Raw genomic sequence first — 17,804 nt, 5'->3', positions numbered from 1 at the left:
GGCGGAGAAGTCTGGGGCACCTTCCGAGCCCCCAGGAAGACGTCCCGGGGCAGGTTGTGCTGACTTCAGTCAATGGGCGTGGCAGAACGGGCTCCAGCCCATGATGGCACCAGTAGACCAGTTAATGAGGGGATTGTGTCGTTGGAGCCAGGAGAATCCCAATACCACGGGAATCAGAGGGGACTTGATGAGCAGGAATTGGATAGCCTCGCTGTGGTTCCCAGACACCCGTAGGTGGATGGGAGTGGTGTTGTGGCAGTCCAGCACTCTAGGTCCATGGAAATGGATAGGGGATGTTCAGCTCGGATGCCAGGGTAGCGTCCAAAAAACTCTCATCGGCCCCAGAGTCAAAGACAACCCGAAGAGATTTAGAAGAATGGCATGAAAAGGGGTGCAAGCAGGGGAAGCAGGAACGTTCTCCATATGTGTCAGAGCTGCTAGGAGTACTGGGTGGAGGAGTCAAGCGCAGAGAGCAGGGTTTCAAGAAAGTGGATTTATTTTCCAGGTGACAGGGAAAATGATCATGCCCTAAACACACGGGCGCATGAAAAGACGAGTCCAAAAACACCCGACTAAACTGTCCAGAGAAAATAATAAAATCCACATAACAATCCAACACCAAATAACAGATAAACAAGCCCGCACAAAAGCCAGCGGGCTACCTGCCCTTAAATAGCCTACCCACCAAACTAAACTCAAAAACAGGTGCACCCAATCAGCCCAAACAACAGAAACAAAAAGAAAGGAATCCATGGCAGCTAGTAGGCCGGTGACGACAACCGCCGAGCGCCGCCCGAACAGGAAGAGGCACCATCTTCGGCGGGATTCGTGACAATATGGCCCACCAGCGTCCTTTTCCCTACCGGTGAGCCTGGCTTCTTTAGAGGACAAAAGGACACGAAATTACGAAGTGTCCCGCAATATTGACAAATCTTTGTGTCGATGCTGTACTGCCATTCTGCTGGCGACAGCCCAGCTATGCCAAGTGGCATAGGCTCAGGAAGCGGTGACTCGGCCGTCTTCGGCATCCCTCAGGGCAAGTCGGGAAGCCTCGGGTCCTCTCGGCAATGAGACCGTCGGGAGCTTCCGGTTTGACTCGGAGGCAAGGAGGGATCCCTGGGCGTGCGAGCGAAATCTAATTATCTCCCTCCGTTGTTCCTGTAGTCGCCCATCGATTCGGATGGTCAAAGCGATGACGGAATCAAGATCCGATGGTAAATCCCAAGCAGCAAGCTTGTCCTTGACCTCCTCCGAGACGCCGTGCAGGAACATATCGAACAGTGCTTCCTGGTTCCTAGCACTCTCTCCGCTGCTAATGTGTGGAATCCACCACATAGTCAGCCACACTGCAGGGGCCCTGCCGAAGCTGAATTAGCCTCCGGGCAACTTCTCTCACGAAGAACGGGGCGTAAAAAACCTTTACCTCTGCCACGAATCCCTCCAGACTAACGCACAGGGTCGGCTGCTGTTCCCATACAGCAGTAGCCCAGGTGAGAGCCCTCCAGGACATCAGTGTGATGAGATAGGCTATCTTGGAGCAATCTGAGGGGAAGGAGGAGGGCTGAAGTTTGAAAATGAGGGCACACTGAGCTAGAAACGCCCGACAGGTGCTTGACTCTCTATTGAAGCATTCGGGAGGGTAGGGGGGTAAACGGGGCTCCCGAGAAGGTGGAGTGGCTGATAAGACGCCGCTGCTAGCAGCTGCGTTACTGAGGGGCTGTGGGGTTACCACTGTGGTAGGCTGCCTTCCAGACAGCCCGTGGAATTGCTCCAGCAAACCGTCCAATGCCCAGTCATGGCGTTCAGCCAACATTTGGACCCCCTCCAATAAGGCCACAAAGCAGTTCCTCGTGGCTCCTTGGGAGGAGATGGCATCGCGCAGCTGGCCCGGGTCTGCTGGGTCAGTACTATCAGGATAAGGTAAGACCCAGATACAGACCGTGTCAAAGTAACAATGTTTATTACAGCAAAAGAGACAAGGTACAGGATGGCAGACAGGCTCAGGTCAGGCAGAGGCCAGAAATACAGATAGGGGCAAAGGTATAGGGTGGCAGGTAGGCTCTGGGTCAGGCAGAGTGGTCAGGCGGGCGGGTTCAGGACAGACAAGGGTCAAAAACCAGAAGGGCGAGAAAAAGAGAGGCTGGGAAAAAACTGGAACTGACAGGACAAACGCTGGTAAGCTTGACAAACAAGAACGAACTGGCAACAGACAAACAGAGAACACAGGTATAAGTACACAGGGGATAATGGGGAAGATGGGTGACACCTGGAGGGGTGTGGAGACAAGCACAAAGACAGGTGAAACAGATCAGAGCGTGACACACTATTCATTATGCTAGTATTGGGACTCAGGAAGGCTTGTGAACTTTGCACTGTTTTATGCATTCATTGTGGTTTGATAAACCACAAGATACCACACACCACATGTTTTATTTTATTTCACTTTTATTTAACCATGTAGGCCAGTTGAGAACAAGTTCTCATTTACAACTGCGACCTGGCCAAGATAAAGCAAAGCAGTGCGACACAAACAACAACAGAGTTACACATGGAATAAACAAACGTACAGTCAATAACACAATAGAAAAGTCTATATACAGTGTGTGCAAATGTAGAAGATTAGGGAGGTAAGGCAATAAATAGGCCAAGAGGCAAAATAATTACAATTCAGCATTAACACTGGAGTGATAGATGTGCAGATGATGATTTTATTTTTATTTATTTATTTCACCTTTATTTAACCAGGTAGGCAAATTGAGAACACGTTCTCATTTACAATTGCGACCTGGCAAAGATAAAGCAAAGCAGTTCGACACATACAACAACACATAGTTACACATGGAGTAAAACAAACATGCAGTCAATAATACAGTGAAAAATAAGTCTACATACAATGAAATGATGATGTGCAAGTAGTGATACTGGGGTGCAAAAGAGCAAAAAGATAAATAACAATATGGAGATGAGGTAGTTGGGTGCGCTATTTACAGATTGGCTGTGTACAGGTACAGTGATCGGTAAGCTGCTCTCACAGCTGATGCTTAAAGTTAGAGAGGGATATAAGTGTCCAGCTTCAGTGATTTTTGCAGTTCATTCCAGTCATTGGCAGCAGAGAACTGGAAGGAAAGGCAGCCAAAGGAGTTGTTGGCTTTGGGGATGACCAGTGATATATACCTGCTGGAGCGCATGCTACAGGTCGGTTTTTCTATGGTGACCAGTGAGCTGAGATAAGGCGGGTGTAACGCTCGTCGTCGGTGGAAGGAAGAGTAGACCAAAGCGCAGCGTGGAAAGTGTTCATGATACTTATTTACAAGAAACACTCAGACAAAAATAACAAATCCAAAAACGAAAGCGAACAGTTCCGTCAGGCACAGACACTAAACAGAAAATAACACCCCACAAAACTCAAACGGAAAATCACAACTTATATATGATCCTCAATCAGAGACAACTATAGACAGCTGCCTCTGATTGGGAACCACACTCTGCAAAACAACAAAGAAATAGAAAGCATAGATTTTCCCACCCGAGTCACACCCTGACCCAACCAAACATAGAGTATAAATAAGGATATCTAAGGTCAGGATGTGACAGCGGGGCTTTACCTAGCAAAGACTTATAGATGACCTGGAGCCAGTGGGTTTGGCGACGAATATGTATCGAGGGCCAGCCAACGAGAGCATACAGGTCGCAGTGGTGGGTAGTATATGGGGCTTTGGTGACAAAACGGATGGCACTGTGATAGACTACATCCAGTTTGCTGAGCAGAGTGTTGGAGGCTATTTTGTAAATGACATCGCCGAAGTCAAGGATCGGTAGGATATTCAGTTTTAATATGGTATGTTTGGCAGCGTGAGTGAAGGAGGCTTTGTTGTGAAAGAGGAAGCCGATTCTGGATTTAATTTTGGATTGGAGATGCTTAATGTGAGTCTGGAGGGAGAGTTACAGTCTAACCAGAAACTTAGATTTTTGTCGTTGTCCACATATTCTAAATCAGAACCGTCCAGAGTAGTGATACTAGTCAGGCGGGCGGGTGCGGGCAGCGGTTGAAGAGCATGCATTTAGTTTTACTAGCATTTAAGAACAGTTGGAGGCCATGGAAGGAGTGTTATTTGGCATTGAAGCTCATTTGGAGGTTTGTTAACACAGTGTCCAAAGAAGGGGCAGATGTATACAGAATGGTGTCATCTGCGTAGAGGTGGATCAGAGAAAAGAGACAGCCCCGAGAATTTAATCCTGTGGCACCCACATAGAGACTGCCAGAGGTTCGGACAACAGGCCCTCCGATTTGACACACTGGACTGTCTGAGAAGTAGTTGGTGAACCAGGCGAGGCAGTCGTTTGAGAAGCCAAGGCTGTTGAGTCTGCCGATAAGAATGTGGTGATTGACAGAGTTGAAAGCCTTGGCCAGGTCGATGAAGACGGCTGCACAGTACTGTCTTATCGATGGCGGTTATGATATCGTTTAGGACCTTGAGCGTGGCTGAGGTGCACCCATGACCAGCTCGGAAACCAGATTGCATAGTGGAGAAGGTACGGTGGGATTTGAAATGGTTGCTGATCTATTTGTTAACTTGGCTTTCAAAGATTTTAGAAAGGCAGGGCAGGATGGATATAGGTCTATAACAGTTTGGGTCTAGAGTGTCTCCCCCTTTGAAGAGGGGGATGACCACGGCAGCTTTCCAACCTTTGGGGATCTCAGACGATACGAAAGAGAGGTTGAACAGGCTAGTTATAGGGGTTGCAACAATTTCGGCTGATCATTTTAGAAAGAGAGGGTCCAGATTGTCTAGCCCAGCTGATTTGTAGGGATCCAGATTTTGCAGCTCTTTCAGAACATCAGCTGTCTGGATTTGGGTTAAGCAGAGGGCTTGGGCAAGTTGCTGCAGGGGGTGCAGAGCTGTTGGCCGAGTTAGGGGTAGCCAGGTGGAAAGCATAGCCAGCCGTAAAAAAAAAAATACTTATTGAAATGATCGATTATCGTAGATTTATCGGCGGTGACAGTGTTTCCTAGCGTCAGTGCAGTGGGCAGCTGGGTGGAGGTGCTCTTATTCCCCATGGGCTTTACAGTGTCCCAGAACTTTTTAGAATTAGTGCTACAGGATACAAATTCATGTTTGAAAAAGCTAGCCTTAGCTAATGCAGAATGCCACAGGATGTTTTTGTGCTGGTTAAGGGCAGTCAAGTCTGGGGTGAACCAAGGGCTATATTTTCTAAGTTCTACATTTTTTGAATGGGGCATGCTTATTTAAGATGGTGAGGGAAGCACTTTTAAAGAGCAACCAGGCATCCTTTACTAACGGGATGAGGTTAATATCCTTCCAGGATACCTGGGCCAGGTCTATTAGAAAGGCCTGCTCACTGAAGTGTTTTCGGGAACGTTTGACAGTGATGAGGGGTGGTCGTTTGACCGCGGAACCATTACGGATGCAGGCAATGAGGCAGTGATCGCTGAGATCCTGGTTGAAGACAGCAGAGGTGTATTTGGAGGTCAAGTTGGTCAGGATGATATCTAAGAGGGTGACCGTGGTTATGGATTTAGGGTTGTACCTGGTAGGTTCCTTGATAATTTGTGTGAAATTGAGGGCATCTAGTTTAGATTGTAGTACGGCAGGGGTGTTAAAGCATGTCACAGTTTAGGTCACCTAACAGTATGAACTCTGAAGATAGATGGGGGGCGATCAATTCACATATGGTGCCCAGGGCACAGCTGGGGGCTGAAGGAGGTCTATAACAAGCGGCAAAGGTGAGAGATTTGTTTCTGGAAAGATTATATCAGCCTCACACTGGCCCAAGCTACAGACAGACCTGAAATACACCCCCATCGATTTCCCACACGGACACCATATTTGAAGAAAATGGTTAAGTGCATGCATACACCTCCTATTTTTGTGAAGGAAAACAAAACCCTTTTAGCCCTTTGCTTCTTAGGCAGAAGGAAGGGACCGTCAGTATTCACTTTCCTTGAGCCTGACCTCATGTCCCCTCTCTCTCTCTATTTCTCTATCTCTCTGTCTTTCCCTCTCTCACCCCTTTCTCTCTCCCTTCCCCTTCTCCCTCCTTCTCATCATCTCCCTCTCTCTCTCTCTCCCTCCTTCCCTCTTGCACCTTAGAAATAGCCTTGTTAATTCAATAACAAAACAAATGCCTGTACTCTAGCTCTTCCTGGAAGCCCGTTGCTCTCCCTGCCACAGCAGAGAAGCAGCATAATTTCAGATTCATTGCATTGCGGGTGCTGTTGCTGCCATGTGTGAATGTGAATTCATGCCCTGGAGGAATGGGAAGAAGATAATGTGACTGCTGCTGAGGGGAAAACAGCTCATAATAATGGCCGGAACGGAGCACATGGAATGGCATCAAACACCTGGAAACCATTTGTTTGATGTATTTGAAACAATTCCACTGATTCCTCTCCAGTCATTACCACAAGCCCGTTCTACCCAATTAAGGTACCGCCAACCTCCTGTGATGCCAACCATCCCAGAAAACACGTTCCCTTATTATCCTGATACCCCAGAGTGTAGATAATGATCACCCCAGCAACTACTTAACCACTAGCAAGCACTGCAGTGGCAACACTATAGATGCAGGCTGGGTGGGAGGGGAGTGAATGTGAATGAGCAGACCCAAATTTAAGGAGGCACCTTTACCTTCCCTAAAATCCCCAGTGATTGTCCTTAATTACTCAAAGTAGCATCTCCTGCTGACTCTTATGGACTGTTTTTCTGAGTTTTCTGACTATTTACTACAACATAACAAATGATGTGTATAGCTGGGTGGCCTGGGACTGTAAATACCAGTCTGCAGTTACGTGAACAGATTAGGATAAAACAACAAAGCAATACATTTTTTTATTCAAGGTGACTTACAGAGCTTGGCTGGTGGCGAAGAGGTCGCTGGTTCGGGTCCCTGATTTGACTTGGTGGGAGATCTGTCGATGTGCCCTTGGGCGGGGATCTTGACCCATGGTTCCTCCTGTGGTTCTCTTTGGATGGGAGTGTCTGCTAGATGACTGAATGTAATGTAAATGTTGAGTGGCTTCAATGCAGGTAGACTGTTAAAGTTAAAATTCAATAAAACAATAATAAAAAGTGACTTACAATAGGGTCAATATTACAATACTCCTGTGGCTTATTATACTGGATCTTTATCTTATCATACTGGATCTTTCTCTTATCATACTGGATCTTTCTCTTATCATCCTGGATCTTTATCTTATCATACTGGATCTTTATCTTATCATACTGGATATTTATCTTATCATCCTGGATCTTTATCTTATCATCCTGGATCTTTATCTTATCATACTGGATCTTTATCTTATCATACTGGATATTTATCTTATCATCCTGGATCTTTATCTTATCATCCTGGATCTTTATCTTATCATACTGGATCTTTATCTTATCATACTGGATATTTATCTTATCATCCTGGATCTTTATCTTATCATCCTGGATCTTTATCTTATCATACTGGATCTTTATCTTATCATCCTGGATCTTTATCTTATTATCCTGGATCTTTATCTTATCATACTGGATCTTTCTCTTATCATCTTGGATCTTTATCTTATCATCCTGGATATTTATCTTGCCTCTTGTGTGTTAATCCTTTCATTATAGCTTTAGCCTGATAAAGAATAGGTCTGGTAATGCAGGCCGTTGTGTTTTGTTGCTATAATAGATTATAGTGGAGGCTACAATACTACTCTTTTTACCTTTTTTCTTTAATACATTGGCCTAATATTTCAGCTAATACAGTATCTATGGTATTCTGCAAAACACTGAAATTTTGTCCAATGTTAAAAGAGCTACTATATCTAATCTTCTCCCTCTCCAAGAGGGATCGAGGTTTCAGCGCTGTCACACAATATCAATCATTGAAGACTTGCTTTTATGTGATTGACACAGCCATGAAGGCAATCATATTTTTTCATCAACATTACTGAGCATGAGGGCTTTCTTTTACCAACACTCTGAACCGCTCAGTCTGATTGAACTCACCCTTCTACATCTATGAGATCTCCACTGAGGATAGACTTTGAGTTCATATGCTGGGTTAGCATCCTCAGGCAATGCTAGCGATGGGAGGATTGTGGCTAACGGTTAATTGAAGCAATACCCAGCAGCAGGACCACCACTGTCCTCCCGATTCAAATGAATGAAAAACATGCCCCAGAGATACACTTTTATCTTCCACATCCATCCATCTCAGCAGATCTCTCTCTTTTGTACACCAGTTCAAATGCATCTCAGTCTTCTTCTACTTTTGTAGTGGCAGTAGTGAGGCTTTCTGGGAAGTTCACTATGACAGGTTGTCACTTAGGGGGGGGTTACAGAACTGTCAGTGTTCTGACATGGGTTTATAGTTCTTGAGAGACACTGATTCAGTCCAGGCTTAAAATGCAATTCGCTCACAAACGGTTACCCAGGGTTATATTCAATTAAGGTGATAGGAGTCGGCAGCCGTGGTTGTAGCCGGCTAGCCATCTCCAAAGTCTTATCCAATTCAGCAAGCTAAGAGCATATGAAAAGGTCTGCCCTCTGGGACCCATGTACTTCTACTGAAATACAGCATATGCTCTAAATGGTTTTGATATTGAAAGTGGGACAGAGGAATGTGCTATATTGCATCCTCTGCTACATGAGCAGACTAGAGTGCTCTGGCACAACATGCCTGTCACCACTGCCTGTCATCTCTGATATATTACTCAGTGAGTAAAAGTGCCCCCATCCAAATGACAACAAAGGGACTAATACGAGAGAGAACGGAGGTACCTTCCACCTCCCTCCGCCTCCATTTATTAATCTCATAAAGAGATGGGTCTCGTCTGTCAAGAATGTTGAGTTGCAGCTTATAAAATGCAACCTCAGAATGAAAAATGTGTTCCCAAGCTGTTCCCATGCGAGACAGGAAGGTGTCAATCATCAAATAACTCTATATGAGATTTCCATAAATGACAAATAAAATTACTCTTTGTTTGTGTTTTACAACCATAAAGCAACAGCAAATAATGGTTCAGAGACATACGCAAGGTTATATGAATCCTTTTCAGCTTCATAATTCTGTGTATTATTGATACCGGTAATACTCTCAGCATTTCAGATGCGTTACAATTACCAAATCTATTGCCGAAACACTACCAGTATACCAAATATATATCACTGTTCCAAATGTGTTTCTATATTATTTAGTGTATTGTAGCTAAGGAACCGGTGCTACTTAGTTGATTGCATTCCAGGGTTTGCGATTGAGTGAGAGGATTCCCTGGGTGGGGGGTTGGACTTAATGAGGTGTGGGGGTGGGGTGTGGAGACCAGGAGATGATGAGGAGGGTTGACATGTTCCCTGTAAGAGAAAATGAAAGGACTGAGACACCCTATATGTCTGGGCAGGGTTGGGGAGTATCTGATTGTAATGTAATAGCTTAAATGTAATCATATTACCAAAAAAGTGTGCCCATGAGCAGTTACATTTCCAGCAAAAATAATATAATCAGATTACAGATACTTTAGAAAAACTTGATGATTACTTTTAAATTCAGAAAGGATGTTTGCAAAAAAATAAATAACTTTCTTTTTCTTAATGACATTCAGTTCAGCATTGAAAAAAGCCTAAAGTTTAAGATTGTTCCACCTGAAAGTGTGACCACAAGTCTGACCACAAGTCAGAGACCACTATGATGACACACCAAATGCCGCTTAAGGGGAAAGTAATTCAAAAGTAACTGAAAGTCATCAGATTACATTATTAAGTTTAGGTAATCCAAAAGTTGCATTACTGATTACAATTTTGGACGGGTAACTAGTAACTGTAACGGATGACATTTAGAAAGTAGCCTACCCAAGTCTGTGTCTGTGCTTGTGGGAACTAATCCTTCAGGAAATCATAATGACTATACCACTTAGACATTACTCCAGGAAGATGTCATTGGTAGTCTATTGCACACTTCCTGATGTTCAGGTCTTTAGAGATGCCTTTAATTAGGTGGTTTTAAGCGGTAAATCAATAGCTTGATGTCCTTGATCTTTTCAAGGTTGGGGGACACTGAGAGTCATCAGTCAGAAGCTTTCATTTTTACACACAGGAGTGCACGGAATTAGGCTTAGAGGTTAAACGGACAAAAGCTATCATATAAAAGATGAATCAAGTCGATTCACTCTTTAGAAGTGGTACAAATGTGAGAGAATGTATGGCACATTTGCATATCCCTCTGAACTGCTGTATAAAACCTCTCAAAAACAGCAAAACTAACTGACATCATAGATCATCGTATGCAACAGAGTGAGACTTTATGAATTGCAGTTAGCTTCGGAGAGTGTGAGAAACAATCTATCTTTACCCGCAAATTGAATTCCCATTGATTTGGTAAGCTGTAAGCGAAACTGACTTACTATGCCCTAATTGACATTTTCACCTTGCCAAAAAATAGAATCCCTTAATCGTACATTGAGTTGAGGAAAGCAAAGCAGTCAGTGTCGGATCAATGTGACGGACAGGGACAGACAATATTAGATCAGAGATGTTGTAACCTTTTTACAAACCACAAAGTTGACTCATTCAACTTCAGCCTGAGGATTGTGGAGCTTTGTTTTTAACAACAAAAGAGTCCTACTGCAACTCACCTTTCAAAATATCAATCTCTGTTTATTTACTTATCGTCACAGTTAGTGTAATGACAATATTGACAATGATAAGAATAGGTATTGGGGATGAATAATTATGTTATAAGTATGAGTAAGAAGATGCAAGCTGGTCTGTTGATGAAACTAGCAGGCAAGAGTGAAAGGTGCAAAGTATTTGACAGTGATGAGCTGATGACATCACATTTCATGCACCACCATCTGTGAGTTATAAAAAGCTCATAGTCAAACTAGCCCGCTGTTCCTTCAGTCTTTTCTCTGCAAGGCATCTGAAACCATAGAGAGAGAGAGACTTATGTGCAGTGCACAGGTGGGGGGAAAGTACGAGAAAGTAGCTTTGGGTTAAAAATAGGTTTCCTCTAAGATTACAGTGGTTTTCAGAAGAGGATTTGTTACTATTGTGAGAGAGGAATTGGCTTGTTACAGAGAACCACTCCCGTCCGCCATCTTCCATTTCCCTCAGTATAGTTCCATTGTCCTACTGTAGACCAAAAAGAGCCTGAGAGACCATTCAATTCATGCCTGCATTCAGTCCATTTGTCTAACAAGCATTGGTTTAGCGTGCCCACAAAACAACATCTTTCGGAAAGGCCAACACAATTGACTGTGCCAGACCCTTTTAGAGTAGCTAGGCATTCTTATTTATGGCAATTGCGCCCTCTTCATGTTAATCCACAAGAGACAATACCAAATCAGAGCACGTACTGGAATGTTATATTCTTCAGATCGAACACCAACTTGTTCAAATCCTGTTTGAAAGTGGATAAATGATTTGCGTGGTTCTTTCACCTGTTACTTACACAACCCTGCGAAGGAATAAAGCCCCGGCAGTGGAATTAGGGAAAAGTGCCATTACAACCATCTAGATCATTGCTTTGGCATGATGTTAGTTTCCCATAACAAGGAAGTGCCAAGTCAATGAAACTTCATTGGATGTGTGGTGTTTCTCTGACCAGAATCAGAAGACGGAATGTACCAGAACCCCACCCCATGGGTCGGCCTTTTCAATGTAGGACATAATGGTAATCATGAACATCCAAGAGACCTTTAATACAGAATTATGTCTGCTTTGGGCTACTGTCCTCTGTGTCTGCAACTGTCTTTGGATCCTGGCTCCTGTGTAAGTAATACTCCATATTGTATGAACGTGAATTATGTATCTCTACACTGTAGTATGATTATTCTGAAAGAAGAGAGCCGCTTGGCATACACTACGTCAAATGAAATGCAGAATCAAGGGATTGTTGGACTTGTGTTAGGTGCATTTGAAATTCTAATTTCAAAGAAGTTCTCCAGCAGTGCCTTTATGTCATGCATTGATATCTGCAGTAATAAACACAGTTGGCTTTCCGAGTTGATATTCACTGCGTCTAATATTTTGATTATTCTCTGTCCGGCAGAGGATGTCCACTGACTAATAAACAAGCTTGTTTTCAGTTTATTAGGCAGACTGACAGTTTCTGATTTCGAAGCACTTCATTTTTAAAGTTTTTTTAATTTAACTTTTATTTATACAGTGTTTTCTCAATGAGATAAAATGTGTTTTTCAAGGGAGACCTGGTCCAACAGCAGCAGGGGGAACAAAGTTTCAGACAAAACAACTTACATACACTAACACAACATTGAACAAAACTAGACACACATACAGTACAACAATTCCATATAACGTAAAGAAACACAAACTAAAAAACAGCTGTCCTAAAGACAATTACACTCTTCTATGATATTTACACCAACTGTTTAATTAAACTCCACCAACGTGACTAGATCATCAAATTGGCAACAACTCGGCTGTAAAAACCAACAACAAAACATTGAGGCATCACAATATGGATACTGGTTTTAATCCAAGACTATATGTACATCCCACTGGGCACACACTGGTCGAATCAACGTTGTTTCTATGTCATTTCAATGAAATTACATTGAACCAACTTGGAATAGACGTTGAATTGACGTCTGTGCCTAGTGGAATGTTATGTTGGCTGAGTTTCATTTTCAAACTTTCGATGGGCACAGGGATGGATAATAATCCAGGGCCCAGAGTTTTCCAGTCAGGTCATGTGGTCAGGAGAACCCCGAGCCCATACAGAGAGGAGTGAATGATGATCCTTTCAACCACATCCCAGTGTGCAACAATGTGAAAACATGTTAATAATCAATGTGGGATGTGGCTGCCTTTGGCCTCAGTGCTGTAACTCTGGCTGGCAGATGTTCATTGGGAGTGAGGGTCAGCCCGAGCCTCCACACTATCAACTAGTTCATTTAGCAGCATGTTGAGAGGCGTTGCCCAGCTAAAATAATGTGTTGGGGGTACTGAACGCAGCCCAGTGTTGTGATTTAAAAGCTGCCCAGGGTTCCAGCCTGCCGCTGGGTCTCTATTTATAAATGGTGGCGGCCCCGCCGAGGTTGAATGAACCAGGGAACGTCAGCAGATTCTTCATCACAAAGCCCAGGAAAAACACAAGCCTACTGGGAGCTGAGTGAATCGCTCCTTCAAGCTCCCTCTGAAAACTACAGCGTGGGAGAGACTTTTTTAAATTATTTTTTTTACTTCTCAACAATGTTTTGGAAGCAATATGAAAGTTTAATATCTTTTTCTGGCTGTACTTTCTAAAAAACAAGTGAGTGTTTCCTCCCATGAGGATACTCTGCTCACTGTATCATGGCAGTACTAATATGACTAGATATAATTGGTGTATGCTTTTCTAGTAGAGTGCACAGAGATAGAGATAGTAATCCTCCACTAAATTATCATTTTAATTAGTCTTTTGTTCCGACGCAGCAGGGTGCAACGCTACCATCGCCATAGTAGAAACTTCTTGTCAGTGTTAACATTAGTTGTATGAATGCTTCTTAAAATGGGAGCCTGCCTTCCCTCCATGACCAAAGGTGGACAGAGAGAGGAGGCAGGAAGCATGACGAGGAAGTAAACTGGAAGTGATCATCGTGTCATAAGAACCAAGTGTTCAGGTCTCTGTCTTGGTCTGCCTACCTGCCTATCTGTCTGTCGCTCTATTGGTCTTTCCATCTCTCTACATCTCTCTCAATCCGTCTCCTTCTCCTCTTGGTGAATTAGGCCTACTGAAATGACAGAAGGAGTCAATCAGGATTAAGGCTTTTACATTACAAAGTCTACCTGCTCTCTGGAGCCCTACAGGAAGAAAGCAAGTGCTACAGGAAGTTAGTGTTATCATACATTCTACAATAAAATAATAATGAAACGAGAGAGAAATAGACATATTTTTAAACTAATATTTTCTCATATGACAGGCAGGACTGTTTGATATAGCAACGTCAAAAGAAGGCTCTTCTGATAAAGACCTAAATATGCATGTTCTGTATTTAACACTGTATTCAAAGAGATCATGTTTTCCCCAAACATAAAAAGTATCTACATTTTTAACCATCAAACAGCATGGAAAATATGGTGATATAGCCTAACCCTTTTGCAAATGCACCATAAAATAATTAATAATGCACTCTCTAGTGACTTTCCAAGACTTTGAATGTCAAGCTGTTGCTAATAATAATTTTATTTCCCCAAGCTTTCATTGTATTTAGGTGGCAGCTAGCCTAGTGCAGTGGTTCCCAACCTTTTTCGGTTACTTTACCACCAACTGAATTTTGCCCTGCCTGGAGTACTTATGTAGTATCCCCTCACATGCATTTTACCAGTAGGTCTATGGTGTCATGAGTCTTCTCAAGTACTCCCTGTTTATAGGCCAAGTACCCCCATGGGACCGAGTACCCCTGGTTGGGAACCACTGGCCTAGTGGTTAAGTGTTGGGCCAGTCACCAAAAGGTCACTGGTTTGAATCTCTGAGCCCACTAGGTGAAAAACCTGTCAATAGGTACTTAATTTCTCCTGTAAATTGCTCTGGATAAGAGCATCTGATAAATGACAAAAAATGGAATTGACTGAAGAGGTCAAAACAAGAAATTAACTGTAATTTAATGTGCGTAGGAATTAAGAAAATAGATCTTAGTCTGACACAGTTTAATCTTAAAATTGATGGAAACATAAAAATAAACAAATTCAATATTATTTATATAGGCTATTTCAGGAGTTTTGATCTACCTTAAAAAACCTCTGGATGCCGCTGTAATGATGACAGAGACCACGCCTTCTATCGCCTCTGATTGGGTCAAATTGACCAGCTGGTGATCTCCATTGGATAGTGCACATCCATTGAATCCCTCCTTCACCTTTGTCAATTTCTGAGCTTGCATTAGAACGCCTCGTTGTTTCCCATGCTTGGAAAGAAGTTCACAGCCTTTATCTGAGGTTCGGAAGAGAGAGGGCGCCTACAGAAGAGAAAATCATAGAAGCTTAATCTTTTTGGATTTCTCTGCAAATCGAGTGGGACCCGCCAAATTGACGGGGAAGAGCAGTGACCGCGAGCCATCTGGAATCGGAAAGGCTACCGCAGCGACTGTTACAATCAGGCGCGCAACATTGTTGCAGTGTGACTGCTCGAGCGCGAACAAGGGAACAACACACATCCAGCAATGGTTTACATGAGAGCATTTTATCAGACTTTTATATTATTGTAAACGTAAAGCTTTTCTCAAATTCTAATTAAATCCCGGGTGTTTAACAGGAAGGAATACAATATATTTTCTTAAAGGATAAAGTATGCCGGACCAAATTACAGTGTCCGAGTTCATGGCGGAGACAAATGAAGATTATAAAGCGCCAACTGCATCAAACTTCACCACTAGAATGTCCCACTGTAGGAGTACCGTGACTGCTTTGGAGGAGGTGAGTGGTGTGGTGAATTCCAAAGCCTATAGGCTACTTCAAGGTCCACATTCGGTAGCATCACCGGACACGTCGAAGGTTATAATGCATTACTTAGACCTAGTAGTACCTATGTCGGTTATAAAGGTACTCTAAACTAACTGGCAAAATTCTATATCATCACAGTAGGCTTTTTTTCCCGAATTGTTGGGCGTTTTCATCAATCACTAGAGCCATTTGTTCTGGCATTGCTCTCATACACAGAGGAAAGTGGAAACTTGTTTTCTCCAATTCGGCTACTAATCGTCATTTATTTTACACCGTTCTGATGTTGCTGTTATGTCCAGAATATAATAATAGCCACATAGTTTTTATTGGATAATAGAACAGCATAATCGGTATTAGCCGCTTTGTTTACTTGGGACATCCCCTTTGACCATTAGTTTACAATCAACGATTTCAAAAACGAATATCTTGGCCCAGATGACAATATCGAGAGTTTCCCACGAAAACATGGACAGTTCAATGGAAACAGTTATCATGCAAACAATCGCTCTACGTTTTCTTTATTTTTAATTTTTAATGTCTATTGAGGAATAGAAGAGCTTTGGAATTAATGTGGCACCTGTTCAATAAATTCGGTATTTATTTTGCATCAATAGGCCACGCCCGAGAATAGGACTTTTCCTGTGGTTTATAGATGGGTAAGCTTTGCCCCAGTATCTGTGCGTTTGAGAGGTCTCTAACGGCACAGGTACCGGGGCAGGTAAGCTTCATCAAACTTGCAGGTCGTTAACAGAAAGAACACTTCCGCTTTGTTCTATGAAAACCCACCCCCACCACCTAACCCTATACAGCCTAATGAGAGCACTGACTGAGCATTTCCCACATGGGTATCTTTTTTTAATTGTGCCTGCCCTGGATCCATTATATGTTGTGTATGAAATGCCCAGTCATGAACAGATAAAGATGTCATCCATAAATGCAACATTTCATAGCAGTCATGTGTTGGGATAATACTGACTGGCAGTCGAAGGAGACCCATCTAAGCCCTTGTTCATGTCTCCAAATCTGCTTTATTGCCATTGTTTGCATGCAAGGTGTGCTGCTTATCTTCATCCATGTTCATGAAATGCTGCAGGAGGGACAGTAGGTTCATGCTAAACAAAGGTAGTCAGTTTGTCCTCCTCATGCATGCATACAGACAGTATCTCCTTATGATAGTACGTTTTCCCTCTCTTAGATGTTATTTGACTTGTGTAATATTGAGTAATATTCTCTCATCTCAAACTTTGAGTGCATGTTGTCAGAATGACATCCTGGCACCGGATTGAGGCTTTGATTCCATGGAAGCTCAGACTGATTTATCTACACACCCGAATTAGAGAGAAGGGTTGTGTTTCTGGAGGTCTGATGGGGCAGGCACCTGTTGGTGCTTAATCTTTCTACAGACACCTAAAGGTGGAACGCAGCTCCCTGGTGTCAGTTTCGATAAATAAATACAAATCTGGATCAAAATGGTTGGATTGATTTTTGGTTGGCCTAGTGGGGCCAGGAGTTTTTTTAAATTCTTGATGACCTGACCAGGAAAAGCTGGTCATCACTTGTTACCACAGCGACAAAGTCATAATTATGGCTAAGCCCTGACTATGTCTACAACTTGTTTTTTTTTATAAATCTGATTTTAAACCACACTGGTAACCTTATGCCTAACCTTAAATTAAGACCAAAAAGCACAATTTTGTTTTCATGGCTGTGGTAACTAGTGACAACTGGAAATGCACTGGGTTATAGGTCGTTATCAATAAAACATCTCAAAAGACCCCCAGCTCCGCTAAATCCGTTGACAACTACGTGCCATTTTCAAGGGATTGTTAAATACATTTGATAAACTATTTGGTTTTAATATCATCACCTCTTGAAAAGCATAGTCAGAACTACACATTTCAGATTATTCCACATTTAGCTCTATTATCAGAGTTATACAGCAAGTAACTGTATGCTTTCATGACCAGTAAACATCAACTGATCTTTTCATTTCAGAGCCTATCCATTTGGCTTGACGCTAGCTAGCTAATCAAACAAAATGTCATTGGCTTTTGGAAAGAGCTTGACATCGGCATGTCTTTGTCCTGGTAAAGATGTCAGTCGGAACGTCCTATTAAAATGTAATGAGGCAAACAGACAATTCCTATTCCTCCCTCCATGTTAATGGCTTAACAATAAAGATCTGCTTTATTTTCTGTATACACTAAAGGCTTTCTTTCACATGGGCATTAGGTGACATCACAGTCTAGAGTGCACGAAGGAGATCTGATGGGGCTGTTTTGGATTCCCAGCATTGTACTGATTCTGTGACTAGAGAATTGTCTTGCTATAAAATTGCTAGCGTCTCCATTTTGCCCTTGAAGTGAC

The 17,804-nt window shown here is 42.9% G+C and overlaps 1 protein-coding gene across 12 annotated transcripts in view; it reads left to right on the top strand.

Moving 5' to 3' along the window:
- The first annotated feature begins 14,818 nt into the window (after window positions 1–14,818).
- The window catches only part of LOC129811458 (arf-GAP with SH3 domain, ANK repeat and PH domain-containing protein 2-like), a 107,557-nt gene continuing 104,571 nt past the window's right edge, over window positions 14,819–17,804 (top strand). For 8 of the 12 annotated variants that reach the window (XM_055862777.1, XM_055862776.1, XM_055862784.1 and 5 more), the window contains exon 1: window positions 14,820–15,410. In XM_055862777.1, coding sequence (XP_055718752.1) covers window positions 15,285–15,410 — 126 coding nt within the window. In that variant the 5' untranslated portion in view covers window positions 14,820–15,284. Of the gene's footprint in view, window positions 15,411–17,804 lie in introns of all 12 variants that reach the window. The other 4 variants (XM_055862775.1, XM_055862773.1, XM_055862771.1 and 1 more) reach the window with 1 other exon arrangement.

This window comes from Salvelinus fontinalis, chromosome 15 (genome assembly GCF_029448725.1).
Source record: "Salvelinus fontinalis isolate EN_2023a chromosome 15, ASM2944872v1, whole genome shotgun sequence".
Lineage (NCBI taxonomy): Eukaryota > Metazoa > Chordata > Actinopteri > Salmoniformes > Salmonidae > Salvelinus > Salvelinus fontinalis.
This window is presented reverse-complemented; position numbering and strand designations above follow the sequence as displayed.